This window comes from Saccostrea echinata, unplaced genomic scaffold (genome assembly GCF_033153115.1).
Source record: "Saccostrea echinata isolate AGI-Se365-2 ecotype Australia unplaced genomic scaffold, CSIRO_AGI_Sech_v1 ptg000009l, whole genome shotgun sequence".
Classification (NCBI taxonomy): Eukaryota; Metazoa; Mollusca; class Bivalvia; order Ostreida; family Ostreidae; genus Saccostrea; species Saccostrea echinata.
In genome coordinates this window covers 43,801,987-43,818,076 of record NW_026889758.1, presented here as the reverse complement: position 1 = coordinate 43,818,076, position 16,090 = coordinate 43,801,987, and the positions used below count along the sequence as shown (strand labels likewise).

Below are 16,090 nucleotides of genomic sequence, written 5' to 3'. Positions count from 1 at the left end.
TTTTCCCATTTTTTCCTCAATTTCAGCCGGAAACTGTTCACTAGTATACATGTACACTTTACTTCCCTTGAGGTTTTTTTTTTAATTTAAATATACTCTCTGTCTTTCTCTATATTAGATCCGCACAAGAGTACGCCTCTACTTGCTGGAAGCGATATAGAACGTTATAGTTTTACCAGAAACCATTTTGCCTTTTTAAAACTTTAAATTCAAAATGGTCACATGCTTAAGGAATGATTATCCATACTCGAATGTTTAAAGAAACAATTTTCTTATATGTTCTGTACAGTGTACATATTGCAAAGAAAAAAAAAAGATAAACATCTTGTTCTCTCAAGTATCTGGAAACATACTTTCGTTAATAAAGTTATGTAGTAGCCCTTTACAGTTATGGGGTATTTAATTTTATCTTTGTTAATTATTCAACAGAATAAAGAAAGATACGCAAGTATATATATAGACTTAACCTCTTTTTATACCAAATATCTTCTACAGCCTACAAACTGTTCAGCACATAAGTTGGTCACTATTTTTTTTTTAAACAATCACTACTTTTTTTTTTATTGCTTTCGAAGTAGTGATAAGATATGTACTTGTGTAGTTTGTTAAACAAAACCATCTGTATAAGTTGGTATCCAAAAATTCACAGGTTCTGCATGTAACAGGTATGTCCAAAATCCAGTTGGAACATACAATTAACCTAGAACTCGCTGATGTGTTAACCTTTTTGTGACCAGGGGGTGGTCTCCTTACTTTAAAAAGACACTCATTGAAGGGGGGGGGGTGGTAACAAAGGGTTATATTCTGAGGAAAAGTATCCTGTGTTGAAAGTGAACAGAAATTGTGTTTAAAAAGAAGAAAAATAATAGAACACACCCCTTTTATTTAAATTAAATTTGCCTTTGCAGGATAATCAAGCATGTTCTAAAGCTTGAATATCTTTTATGTCTTCTCATTCCAAACCCTACACAAATACATATTTTGTGTTGCAAAGATTACTTATCAAAATACATGTATGATGATATTCTGATCAAATCATTTCATAATCACATATAGTGAAAATACTTTTGTAAATTCCGTTACAATTATATCAAAAGTAGAATTTACAACGTAAAGATATTACACTACATAAATAGCATGTACATGTATGAACGTTAATAAAATGCAGACTGTCCGTGATGCTACAAAGGAGCGCCATCTTTCGACCAATCAAAGCGCTCCAATGAAAAGCAATTCTTTACAAATGAAAGGCTCACCACAGGGGAAATACATGTTGTCCACGTAAGACCCAGCCTAAATTGGAGCGCTAGGCCCATGTGACAAAAATTTTGCAGGTGGCTGAGGAATCTATATTTACTATCATATTTGCACTGCTTGTCTCCCAAAAGAGTCAAGAAGATAAAGTAAACGACATAATACATATCAATATATGACAACCTTTATAGCCCGACGCCGGGCCTGTACCCTTGCCCACGGCGACATGAAAATTTTAAATTTTTAATTTTTTTTGTAGAGGAGACTAGCTGCTCACAAGAATCTTCAAATGTACGTACTAGAATTACATGAGTAAAGAATTTATAAAATATAGTGCATTTTTAATTTCGATTTATTATTAAATACATTGTATGATCTGCTCAAAGTCTGATGCCCGAATTTCCTTTGCGGGGGATTGTAAGTGAAGGTAATATTCCTCGAATAAAAATATCAACCATTTCGGATAAGCAGTCGAGAAAGAGAGAGGAGTGTGATTTTAATTTTAGATAAAAAATGATGTTATACTACTAGCTCTATATTTCCCCAGAGGTCCATGTACAGAACCTTAATATGGGTAATGAAGATTCAATTTTCCTACGCTGAGGAGGGGGAGGCTTTTGTCAATATATTTCCATTAATATATTTCATATTTGACAACCTTTAAGTACATTGCATTAATATACAAATGCAATTTCTGAGTGTGACGTACAGTTGCCTTTATTTTTCGAGACACCTGTCGTTTAGGAATATGTACAGGTAAAATAAATTATCACCTCATTCCAAATAAGCTTACAGAAATGAGAAAAAGATATGATTAAAGTTATCACCACTGTAGAATTTAAATGTTGATATTTTGACATTTGCTATGAATTAATTATATTGATAAATTGGTGAACTTTAAAAGTCTTAATTAAAAGAGTCATATTATAGATGGATTTCCGTTTCAACTGCTAATTTCTGGGAGTATTTTGAAATTTCTACCGTTTTGGTTCGTTCTTGTAAAGTAAACATGCTGCATAGCAAACCCTCATCTGGAACATTACAATTTAATCCCCCAACCTCCAGCGCGGAATAATTGTTACAGAGGAAACGTCATTCCGGATACTTTTATTACTTTACTTATTTGTGATTAGGAATAAGTATATACATCGTGTTGTTGATAACAATCAATTAATGTAGAAGATTCCGAATCAAAAAAAAAAAAAATTTTTTCCTAAATCATATTGAATTTATTGTGAAAGGTATATGTGGATGGATAATCTTCATAAAATTTGCATGTACACTTAAACCTGTACAATTATTATTTGTTTTCAAACCTATATTTTTTCAGAACTTTTCGAGAAATTAAATAATTGTTGTGTATCTTTAAAAAAATACATTTAGGCCATCATTAAAAATATTTTTGTTTCCCTAAGCCGACCATAAAATCTCAAGTTGAGTAGGTTTGTTTGTTTGTTTGTGTATTGTTTAACGTCCCTCTCGAGAATTTTTTACTCATATGGAGACGCCAAGTTGAGTAGGTAGGTAGGTAATTAATATATTTTCTGACAGCAGCTTTGATAAACCATTCTGAAATTAAATGGACTTATACTTTTATGAATAAAAAAAAGTATAAAAGAAAGCGATTTGTAAACAGATTATCTTATCGTGCTTACTATGTACCTTAATTTTATAACAGAGGCTTCTAAATACCACCGAAACACTCTAAGTCATGGTAAATTTTTTAACGAAATGTTTCAAGAGTGTGGGATTCTAATAAGCTTAAGGCATAAGGTTGATACGTCGCCGTTGTTTAATAACACGAACTGTGACCACATGTTGTGGACGCCATTTTGTTTCCAATAAATGCTTGAAAATCACAATTTAGAACAAAATCTGCCGTTCTGATAAAACAGATTTTATATGAAATTGTATTTTATAAAAGTTGATAAACATTTTTAAAAAATATTTAAATTATCTTATTAAAAACTTTTCAGTCGGCGCAATTTAATTGGGTCGGTCGGTAAGGAAACAAAGGTATTTTTTATTTTGGCCTTAGGTACCAAGATTTGTTAGTAAAATTTTGTAAATGCATCTTCCAAAAAAATTATTTTATAGGACGAAAAAACACGTATTTTCTAATCAATTAACGATATGAAAGTGATAAAACTATTTTAGCTACTAAAAGGGCGAATATTTATTTTACTACAACAATATATAAAATTCGAACCCTTTAACACTGTTGAAGGTAAGGTGGGAAGATTTTCTATTCAGAAAGAATACTAAACCTTCCTCCAGCGGTTAAGGCTTTTCATATAGTATCTCTTTATCTTCCAGGGGTATACTTTACCATCGGTGGGGGGGGGGGGTTATATATATATATATGTATATGACACTATCAATCGTCCCATTAAGACGAGCGGGTCAATTTTGGAATATGCAGTCGAAATCCTACGAAATAATTCAATTTTGTATATATATAATCTTGACCCTGGTTGAAAACTGAACCGGGTTTTTACATTTCAACGTTGAATATTGAGACCATCAGCGTTGAATTCAGACGCTTGCCTGTTGAAAATTGAGTCGGATCGTTGAATTTTGATCATAAAACCGGGTCAAAATTCAACAGCATAAAACACATATAAAGTAAATTGACGTTTACAATTATGATTTATTTATTCAAAAATAACACATGTATATAACACATCTATATTTATATTTCACCATGTCCGTAGGAACCAGGTAAGGGAAAGGGGGAGGGGGTACAGGGTGACTGTTTTCCTTAATACATGCGATCACATACTATATAATAGGAAACAAAACTAAAGAACGTCACTCTCTAGACCTTTTTGGTATTTTTTTGCTTGTCAATGAACTTTTGTTCAATACCCCCCCCCCCCCCCAAAAAAAAAACAAAACAAAAAAAAAAAACAAACACACACACACACACACAAAGAAAAATAAAACTGATTTTTCTTCTTACTTAGCTGTCCACTGAATATAATTTTATTCTTTAAATTAACATGAATACTGATGTATGTTCAATTCCAAAACCGTTCACGGTAGCTCAGTCGGTAGAGCGCTCGCTCCGTGATCGGGGGATCGTGAGTTCGAATCCCTCACTGCTCAATGGCCCTGAGTGCCGAGTAAAGGTCAAAATTTGAATCCCTTCACAGGTATATGGTGACGTCTCTATATGAGTGAAAAATTCTCGAATGGGACGTAAAACAACATACAATCAATCAATTCGAAATGGTCAATTTATACCTGTACCACTTCACGAAGAAAGGTCTAAGGTTTTCTAAAAACCTATCTCAAAAATACACAGCAATACATGTATTATTATATACCTATGGAGGGACAATCGACAAAACTTAACAAAAGGGAAATATCAGATTCTTACTAAATGAATACTATAACCAGCTTGAAAACTGAGTTACTTTAATTTTACACAACAGTTTTAGCCCTTATTTATTATTAAAACTAATTCACTTCCCAGACACCTATTTTTTTGTTACGCTATTCAATAATTTCAACCTTTTCTCATTTATTTTTCATTAATTCATTATACAAGATTTTTGACGTCAACATATGAAATGAAATCGGAAATGACAATTAACAGTGGGACGGACAACTTCGGAATGGACATTTTTCCGAACTTGCGCACCCTTTTCCTTTAAAGCTATTATCTTAGAATTTTTTTTAAATGGTGGGGTTTTTATATTTAAATTGATTTATGAAATAAAAAATCCAACATTTTTAGCTAGTTTTTGAGATATTAAGTGGCAAAGATAATTATGGTATTTAGTCTAATTAAAATACTATAGATCTGAAATTGGTAATCTTTCTTTCTGTATGAAATGAAATTACTGAAAAGGAAGAAGCAGCTCTTTCCACTACAGTTTTTAAGTTGAACCGACTGAATTTTCTTTACAAAGTTCTACCGGTATACGTAATTTTCAACAAAAATGAAAAAGATGAAAATGATAGTGAATGATCTCAAAATTCTCAAAACGATACACATTTGTGAACAGGACATAGAACACTTGACCAAATGGTCCTGATGTTCAAAAATCTGGTAAAAATATCCTTGTTTTTTTTAAAACCTTTATTCTGTTTGCCTTCGATATGCCAAAGAGCAGAGAAAATTGCAAAGAAATAATGCATTTTCACTTCAGATTCAACACAGCCCGACCCTAAACTAAAACCCATGTTTCAGGGTCAGGAAATTCACAAATTTGGTAGAGGTACCCTCATCATCATAACTATGCACTTAGTTGAAGATCCCCCCCCCCCCGAGAAACACCAAAACCTGGGACCACAAGTTTTAAAAAAAATGTAAGAAACACAATTGTTCATCATAACTATGCACTTTGTTTATCTGCTCAACACTAAGGAGCAGACAGGATTATTTAACAGAAATAATGCATTTTCACCCACCCTTACACCAGAACATCACAATGGTAGAAGCACTCTTGTTCATCATAACTATACATTTAGTTTCTTTGCTTTATAACCAGGGGCAGAAAAGAATATTTTCGAAGAAATAATGTTTTTTACTATATAATCAATAGAGCCCCACCCCTCCAACCCTTGAGTCCATGAATTTCACAATTTTGGAAATGGCAGCATTGCTTATCATAACCATGCACTTAGTTTGTTTAAATAATACACCGGAGTAGAGAGGAAAGTTTTCGAAGAATTAATGCACTTTCACTATATAGTTGATAAAGTCCCACCCTAACACTCCTGACCCAGGGGCCATGAAATTCACAATTTTGGAAAAGGAATCATTGTTTATCATAACCATGTACTTAGTTTGTTTAAATAATATCCAGGAGCAAAGAAGAAGATTTTCAAAGAATTAATGCATTTTCACTATATAATCAATAGAGCCCCACCCTAACACCAGAACCCCTGACCCAGGGGACATGAATTTAACATTTTTGTAAAACGCATCTTTGTGCATCATAACCACGCACTTAGGTTGTTTAAATAATACCAAGGAGCAAAGAAGAATATTTTCAAAGAATTAATGCTTTTTCACTATATGATCAATAGAGCCCCACCCTAACATCAGAACCCTGACCCAGGGGGCATGAATTTTACATTCTTGTAAAAGACATCCTTATGCATCATAACCATGCACTTAGTTTGTTTAAATAATACCCAGGAGCAGTGAAGAAGATTTTCGAAGAATTAATGCATTTTCACCATATAATCAATAGAGCCCCACCTTAACACTAGAGTCCCTGACCCTGGGGCCATGAAATTGAAAATTTTGGAAAAGGCATCCTTGCTTATCAAAACCATGCACTTAGTTTGTTTAAATAATACCCAGGAGCAGTGAAGAAGATTTTAATGCATTTTCACTATATAATCAATGGAGCCCCGCCCTAACACCAGATCCCCCGACCCAGGGGCCATGAAATTCACAATTTTGGAAAAGGCATCCTTGCTTATCATAACCATGCACTTAGTTTGTTTAAATTATACCCTGGAGAAGAGAAGAAGATTTTCAAAGAACCCCAATATATGATCTATATAGCCGCACCCTAGCACCAGAACCCCTGATCCTGGGGCTATGAATTTCACAATTTTGGTAGAGGGCCCAATGCTTAATACAATCAGGCCAACAGTTTGACTGATTGATGTCTAAGAGTAAAGAAGAGGATTTTAAAAGATTGCATCAATTTTGGTGGTTTTAGCCCCACCCCTCAGGCCCCAGGGGGGCAGGGACCATGAAATTCATAATTTTTGTTCCCCTTTACCCATAGATGCTATATGCCAAAATTGGTTGAAATTGGTTGAGCAGTTCTAGAGAAAAAGTTGAAAATGTTCAACAGTTAACGCAAGACGACAGACAAAAACGGATAGCAATAGGTCACCTGAGTGACTCAGGTGACCTAAAAGCAATCTGTCGTTAGGATGGATGACTGATGTCTTTTATAAAAAATGATGGGCCATTTTTTCATACTGAATACTGACCGTGTATTTCTCAATTTACCCGATCATGACAAGGGGCACGCCGCGGGTGTGACCTCTCAACAGGGGAAGCTTACTCCTCCATGGCATCTGATTCCACCTCTGATGTTTTAAAAGTTTGCTCTGCTCACAATTTGTATTGTTTTATTAAACTCTACCTCATAATTACTGTTCGTAGGAAAAGTTGAAGTCATCTCCTTTGTCATACATTTGAGTTGTTAGTTGACCCGTATCGTCGATAGTCAGTTAAATACCCAAATATGAAACAGATGTTGTGGACTCTCTGATGTTTTTTTTTTATTTCGAGTTCACTGGGATATATCAAGTCAACATATGAATGAAAGTAGCTATTGAAAAATTGAAAAAAAAAAAAAAACAAACAAACAAACGTCGAGATATCTAAATGTTGAGTTAAGGTATTAGGGGTAATGGTCAGTAATTCAGATATTGCCAAACACATCAGAACTAAGGTGAAGTACATTTAATAATTCATTTCAGCAAGTCTGGTAAAATTTTAACCACAAAAAAAGTTTTTACAACATTTTATATGACACTACCCATTACGGCTTCATTTCCACTAATGAACAGATGGTTACCACAAGTATTTTTTATATTTAGTTGGAATAATCAATCTTATTATAAGTTTTTTTTCCTGATATGATATTCTAAAATAAAATTAAATTCATTTGCATCCTCATTTTAATTAAGTAAGGAAATGCTAACATCAAATGAGTCAATACTTTTTCACAAAGACAACATTTTGACATGGAAAATACTAATTTCAATCCTAAAAAAAAAAATTATGAGTGCAGAACCAAAAAAGTTTTATTGCTTTCAAAGTACATGTATATATGATTATAATAAAAGAAAAAAAAAATTAATTCCATCCACACATTTCTGAAATATCATTTGCCAATCTAGGGTACCCCCTATTGAAAAAAATCAATTTCTGCACTAAAATCGCTTTATCATCCCATATAAGAATAATGATACTTCATGTTAACAATAATTATTTATTAAAACACTTTTACTGAATAAATATTTAAAAAAATTTAATCATTTGACCTTGACCTTTGAAATCCTTAAATATTTGTAATTCAACTAATGTCGACTATGACTAAAAAGGAATCTATATTTGAGCATGTTTACATTACATATTAGTCCCTTGTCTGATCATTGAAAACATCATCTGACCTCAAAAGAAAATTAATTTCACTCACTAGAGATTACAGTATAATATTATGTGTGATATATCAAATATGAAATACAACATTCTTTTTTTTTTTTTTTTGCTTTGATGTACAATTGGTACACAACAAGACACACATAATTACATGAATTTTACTTGTCAAAAAATTCAGATAATTTAGGAATAACAGTGTCCAATGTTTTCCTACAAGAAGTAACCCGAGCTTGGCCATGACTGTTTTTGCTAATAAAAACATTTCGAAGTCCATCCTCACCCTCCCTCATGTGAATTTTTCGAAGATTTGCAAGACACAAACCAGACCCTGCAACATTTTCTGCTGTTGTCATCTTCATCACACCAGCTGCAATTAATGGATTTAATGATCCAATGTTTTTGGTTTTATCTCTGTTAAATGCCAACTGATTTTTCACTGCTTCAGGTGAAAACGAAAAGTCTTTGAGATATTTATCTGTTACTTTCTCATGCTTCATGAGCCAGCCTAGTGATCTTACATCCCCAAGGGCATTGTGTGCATCATATGTTGCAGCTAGTAGGTTTCTGACAAGATTTTCTTGTTTGTATGAACTTTGTCCAGGAAAAATCTTTTTCAACAGAGGTAGACTGTCAACAAAGCCTATCACGACATCACATAACTCTGATACACGATCCACAGATGCAAGTGCTGTCATGAAGACAGGGAAATCGAAATTTTTGCCATTGTGAGCAATCAAGATGACTTTCTTGTAGAATTTTAGCCATTCTAGAAATTTCGACACAGCCGAGTCAATCGTTTCAGTCTCTACCTCCTTCCCATTTACCATTAATACATTGGATGAAGACACGGTGATTCCACTAATTCTCTGGGCTTCCTGTGACTGTGGAATCTTAGGAAGCACATAGCAGTTGAACTCCCTCTGTGATTTGGGGGTCATGTCAGATGCCGCAATCTGTGTAATATGTGGGATCCTTCCTCCACGAACTGCAAAAAAAATTTCAAATTTAATTAATATTTACAATGATTATACAAATAGCAACATGTTTATACAATAAATATTTTATTATTCGATAATTTTATTTCTAGTATTGGTTACTTACTTAGATCAGTTGTCTCCAGATCAAAGGTAACATATGCAATTCTGTCTTGAGGAGACCTGGGAATAGGTTTAAAATATCCCTTGGATACAGGACTAGGAATTTGTTCAATATCAACATTATCCTCATGTCCAACACCTAAATAAATAAAGTGTAACAATAATATAAAAAAAAAATGTAAATAAATAACAATCTGTCTCTTCATATGAAAAAGTAATACTTAAAAAAATGAATTTACATGAAACTAATTTTATAACAATTGAAAAACTAAATCTTTACATATGCCCTCAACATGTTCAATGTTCATAATAGCATAAAAATACTATAACTCATAACTGACCAGATTGGTAAGAAACTCCCTCCAAAGCTTCCATAGCCCCTTTTGTCACTGCCCTCTCCTGCTTTAGCATAAGTCTCCTCCTTTTCTGGGATGGCAGCTTTGCTTTCTCCTGTATGTAGTGTCGGTGCTTCAGCTGCATCTCCGCATAGGCTTCTGTGTATCTTCCTGGTGATACTCCAGCTTCTGCATGTGCCTATTAAATTCATTCATGTAATCAATGAAACAGACTAGTTTACGACTGAACTGTTTAGCACAAAACAATGAATTATCAATATGAAAAAGGGGGGAAAACTGATTTTATTAAGATGGCAAATTGTATATGCATGTGCTTTTCAAGGTAGAAAAATTAATTTTCATCTTTAAAATTTTTTTCTTAAATAAACACAAACTCACTGTAATAAACTGAACTACTAAGAGTTTTCTTGGAATGGACTGTAATGTAAAAAAAACATCAGGCAACTCAAACCAACTGCAACCTGAAAGTTCAAAAAGAAAAAAAAGAAATAAGAACACAAAAACTTTTAACAACAAACAAAACAAAAAATCCAAATGAATGAAAAATACCTGGGAAATATACTTTCGACCCTCGTTGATAAAAGCTGATGTGGCCATCACTCGGAAATCCAAAGACTCAGAGTTTCCATAGTGCAAGGACTTTGGAGCACGTAAACTTACTTCTCGATTGGCATGCTCACATTGTTGACTGGATCCTAAATCACAGTACTGATCCACATTTGAAATAACTGGTGCAAACAGTTTCTCAAGTTTTGTGCAAATCAGCATCCTTCAAAGCTGTTCTGTATGGAAGGCTGCGATGTGGATACACTTCCTTAGGATTGCGTTTATACCCACAAAAGTGTGGTTTACAGTGAGAATGATCACCAAACTGATGAGGGATTAGTGCTTTTAAATTCTCTTCCATACCATCTCTGTTTCCTTGATTTTTTGCAAAGATGTACTTTAAACATTTTTGAATGTGCATAATCACTGACCTACTAAGTTTTTTTTCTTGCAAGGAAAACATGCTTTTACCAATGTTTTTGACAATATGATTTCTGTCAAATCTTTTTTTCATGGAAATGTTCAAATCACTCTTTAAGTCTTGCAATTAAAGTATTGTCACCATCACCTTCTAAATATTCAACTGGTGTACCACTTTCATTAAGTTCTTTTACCCCTTGAATTCCACCTGTACTCTCCATCATATGTGCACTTCCTTGATGATTTTTTACACATCTGTGAGGCCGAACAGGTACGTTTGGACGATGTCTGGACCACCATTTGCAAGTTCCACATGCTCGATGTTTAACAATTGCTTTGCCTACCTTTTTCCCGTAGCAAGATTTGCCCAAGAAAAACGTGTGAGCTACAATGTGAAAAGGATTAATTGTTTTATAAATCTTTTAAAAATGACCAAAAAATAAAGGATAAAATATCAGTACTTTTAATTTTTAAAATATTCATTTTTTATTTATTTTCATTATATTTAAGAAATACGTTATTATTATTACATGTAAGACTATCAAATCCACGCTTATGCCAGGCTGTATCAACTGCCAGAGACATGCCACTTCTTGTGCGAGAAGGAAAGGTTGATGCAATATTTCTTTTCACATACTGGTTCTTCACTTGTCGACTACCTGTTTTCTTCAATGCCTTGTAGACTTTCTGCTGATTTAATGGTGTGCTGTAATTTTTTTTCAAACATTGCAAAATAAAGCTAATGGGAAACTATAAATACTGAATTGAAAGAAAATGTTTTTTCTCATACTTATATATATAAACTAAGTACACAAAATTCAATAACAATATCATGGTATGAGAAAAATTATTATAAAATTCGGATATCTCAGACAAAATTGATGAACAATAGAACAATTAATTAATTGTTGCACTACACTGTTAAATTTATATTTAGTTATTTACCAAGCAAGAGATGCAGCAGTGGACTGAAATTTGAATAAAGAACTAGTCTCTCTGTTCAATTCACTATTGGCAATCTGGTCCTGGTTATCTGTGTTGGATACATCAGGCTCATGAGGAAATGAGGCAATTCTTGAACTACAACATTATTTATCACATTTCAGATTTCAACCGCATTATTTAGCATGAATAAAAAGCACAATGCAGTATGTGCAAATGTCAATGATTAATGGGAAACACTAATCTTAGATAAAAACAATGTTCGAAAATGACAAATTTGTAAAATTATTTTGTTTACAAGTTCTTTGAAACAATCTAGACATATATAAATTAGCATCAAACAAATAAAAGCTCTGAATCAGCAAACCGTAAGGATGGTGATGCATCAGGCATGAGCCCAACGCCCAAGTCATTGATGACTTCTCCCATCTGCCTGGTAGCTTCAGCCATTTCTTCATGTGAAACATCCCTTTAAACATTAATACATTCTAACTGTAGCACACCACTCACATGAATAAATTTTCAAATGCATTAAAATAATTTTATAGATGACTGTAAAATATATTTAACTTACCTCATTTCTTGTTTATATGTTTCTTTTGCAGCTCTGTCCATAGACTGTTTGGCTACCTCTTCAATTTTTTGCCCTGCTCGGCGTTCCATGGACTTTAAGTTCTTTTGATCAATGGGCTTAATATTTAGTGTTGATAAAAATTATTCACTCTGTTTGGCCCTCCAATGCTGTCAATCATGGCTATCATTAAAAAAAATAGTTGACAATATTTCAAAATTTTAATTTATATCATGCAAATACTCTAAATATCACTAGTTGATTTATTTTAAAAAATCAATATAAAAATACTTACCCGTACCAAGCTTCGTGTTTGCAACGAAACAAGGCATGCCCCTTTTCCTCTGGCGATGTGTTTTCCCGTATGGGGCAACATTCACTTGTTCACAATCAGGGTTCGTGCATTTGACATATAAATACCCCCTAGTCCTTTCTTCATTTCACCAATGATATTATATATAGTTAATGGCACGGGACCTAGTTTGCAGAACGTACACGTTTTCAAACTAGACAATAGGACATAAAATTCTACTATGCGCCGCCCCACCTCCATCCAAACCTATCGACATTTTCCCCCAAATTGATGTTTTCTTGAAGCGGACAGTATTGATCACTTCGTCCCGATAAATAATCGTGGTCAACTTCATATGTTGGTTTTGATTTTTTTCGCACAGAAGGACCGATGTTAGTTTTTTTTCCTCTCGACACCCAGAAACTTTCCTTTGGTGTCTCTCTTACGCGCCATTTTTTTTCCTTCTTTATCAACTTTCGTTTAGTGACGGTAGATAACTCGTACCGTTTTCCGAGAATTGCCGAGGTGGGAAACATCGGCTTACATCGTAACTTTTACCGGAAATGGGGTATTACACCGCTAATACCTTAAAGCCCAAAGCAGGATTTTTCTTGTTCTCATGTAGAAGTATTTTGAATAAAGTCTAATTCATAAGATTATAAAAACAGATCTGTTAATAAAGGAGCACAATTAGTTCCCATTGAAATTCCAACAGACTGTTGAAAATCACGTGATCCAGGCGGTCACGTGACATGCTCCGTGGCGTTCTGTTCACAGAAGCTAAAAGATTTTTCCGAGTCCTATATGTCTTACCCTGCAAGTTATTTTTTATAACAAAAAATGTTCGTTTGTCAGAAATGGCCGTATCTCGAAAATAGGATGGGTGGATAAAGAGGTTCTTTCCCAGAATGAGAATGGTGACCATCACAACCCGAGTTCTCTGTCTTAGAAACGTCGTTTATCCGATATGGATATAGTATAGACGCCTTCTTTTTATAAAATCTGATATGTTTAAAGTTTAAAATAAACAGTATTTTAGGGATTTAATAATTATATTATTGTTAAGATACTCAACTATTTTTCTAACTGTTACTTGGCGATCTTTCATAACAAATTTCTCAACTAAAGACGGATCTCTTCCCCAGCTTGCTTTCACTAGGCAACATAACAAACATCATTTTTAACCACCCCCTTCCCTCACTAAAATAATCAATTATCAATTATTGACTGAACCTCTGGGGAGTCTTTTGTCTTTATAAACCTTGTACAAATTATCATATGCTACTGCAAAAGAATTTCCAAGATATACGTTCAACTTTACAGTCTTTCGTTGCTCAACTACGATTGAGTCAACTTTTTTTTGTCACAAAGCACCTACATTGTGACGTCATTTTCACATTGTGACGTCACAAACGTAGCAAAACTTTACATAACGTCTGTTATTTATAGAACATTTGTGCCAAATTGTACTCTAATCTGAATTGTGGTTTTCCAAATATAGAGATAGTTCGCGAATTTTTTGATCACCCCTCGTACATAGATCTTGAGAAATAGGAACTAAGGCATATTTTTTTAACATCAACCTCAGAGTGCTTGTTTGTAGAATCAGACTGTTTTTTTAACAAATTAATAGTATAATGACTAGTCACGTGAGAGGAAAATTCCTAAATTCCATTTTTCTCGAAGAGGTCGTTCTATGATATTAAAACTATGATGGCATATTTCTGCCCCTTATATGCAAGATAAATTATGTCCACATGCAACATAATTATGTAGACATGCGACTTATTTATGTCAACATGCAAACTAATTATGTTGACATGCAAGTTACCAATCTCTTTAGAGAATCTAATTTTAATGTTGGTAAACTAACTTACTAACGCCATTAAATGACATTATACAAGCAAGATACAACAGAATTATGTTGATTTTTGTTAACATGTGAGATGATCATGTACATGTAGACATGCGATAGGACACAGGGCAAAACGCTGTAGTTGGGGCCAATATTCAACAGGGTCAATTTCTAACGCGTTTATGTCATAAATGCCGAAAAAGTGAATTACCAAGATGTTGTTGAAAAATGAACCTGGGGTATAAATTCCACGACTTTTGGTCTCAATTTTCAACGTTGAAAAGTCTCCCCTGGTTCAATATTCAACGTTGGAAAATGAACCCCGGTCAATTTTCAACCAGGGTCAAATTCTACGTTAAAAATATTCTGATTGTACACACAAGTACTCTGAAGTTGACATTAAAAAGATGCTTGAGTTTCTAATTGACAATATCTATGTGGTTTTTGGAGAAGAGGTCTTCCAACAATCTATTGGAATTCCCATGGGTACCAATTGCGCCCCGTTATTAGCAGACCTTTTTTGTATTCATATGAAGCAGATTTGTCCAAAATCTTGCACGTGAAAAGAAGAAAACACTTGCTGTGGCCTTCAACTCGACATTTAGATATATCGACGACGTATTGTCAATAAACAATGGCTATTTTCATTCTTATATCGATACGATATATCCTTGTGAGCTTGAGATAAAAGATACCACAGAGTCTGACACATCTGTTTCATATTTGGATATTTTACTTGAAAAAGACGTTAATGGTAATCTAACAACCAAGCTTTATGATAAACGTGATGACTTTAACTTTCCAATCGTCAACTTCCCTTACTTATGCAGCAATATACCTTCATCACCTGCAACCGTTCACGGTAGCTCAGTCGGTAGAGCGCTCGCTCCGTGATCGGGAGGTCGTGAGTTCGAATCTCGGCCGCGACAGACCTAAGTCGATAAAAATAGGTAGCAACTGTTCCTTCGCCATGCGCTCGGCACTTTGAAGTGAAAGTTGCGGGTCCTTCGGATGAGACCTTAAAAACCGAGGCCCCGTGTCACGGCAGGCGTTGGCACGATAAAGATCCCTCACTGCTCAATGGCCCTGAGTGACGAGTAAAGGTCAAAATTTGAAGCCCTTCACAGGTATATGGTGACGTCTCTATATGAGTGAAAAATTCTCGAATGGGACGTAAAACAATATACAATCAATCAATCAATCAATCATCACCTGCATACGGGGTATATATCTCTCAGTTGATTCGATACGCAAGAGCATGCTCTACGTATGTACAATTTCTAAAAACAAGGTAAATTATTGACAAACAAGTTGATGAAACAAGAATATCAGCAGTCTTGTTTATAGTCATCATTTCGTAAGTTCTATGGTTGATACAATGACCTAGTCAGCAAATACAATTTATCATTGACTCAAATGCTGACTGACCTTTTACACACTGAATTGTCGACGGATTTTTCCGTTATTTCCCGATCATGACAAGGAGCACACGGCGGGTGTGACAGGTCGGCAGGGGATGCTCACTCCTCCATGGTACCTGATCCCACCTCTGATGTTTGGAGGTCCGTGTTTGCTCTGCTCCTATTTTGTATTGTTTGATGGACTTTTGA

At 34.3% G+C, this 16,090-nt stretch overlaps 1 protein-coding gene and 1 pseudogene across 1 annotated transcript; both read right to left on the bottom strand.

Annotated features, from left to right (window-relative positions):
• Positions 1-8,559: 8,559 nt before the first annotated feature.
• Positions 8,560-10,622, bottom strand: LOC133182775 (uncharacterized). The gene is made up of 5 exons (XM_061317623.1): positions 10,404-10,622; positions 10,233-10,271; positions 9,840-10,032; positions 9,503-9,637; positions 8,560-9,386 (listed from the first exon to the last, which is right to left on the bottom strand). Exons 1-5 carry the CDS (start codon positions 10,620-10,622, stop codon positions 8,560-8,562), a joined length of 1,413 nt encoding a protein of 470 aa, XP_061173607.1.
• A 305-nt stretch (positions 10,623-10,927) lies between these two features.
• LOC133182774 (uncharacterized) lies at positions 10,928-12,796 on the bottom strand (annotated as a pseudogene).
• Between the last annotated feature and the right edge of the window lie 3,294 nt (positions 12,797-16,090).

Excerpts from the sequence above, each read along its gene's own strand:
- LOC133182775 (XM_061317623.1), bottom strand. The coding sequence starts at position 10,622 with ATGCTGATTTGCACAAAACTTGAGAAACTGTTTGCACCAGTTATTTCA. Across the intron at positions 10,033-10,232 it reads TAGTAGTTCAGTTTATTACA|GCACATGCAGAAGCTGGAGT; the intron begins GTGAGTTTGTGT and ends TGAATTTAATAG. Across the intron at positions 9,638-9,839 it reads GGGAGTTTCTTACCAATCTG|GTGTTGGACATGAGGATAAT; the intron begins GTCAGTTATGAG and ends TTATTTATTTAG.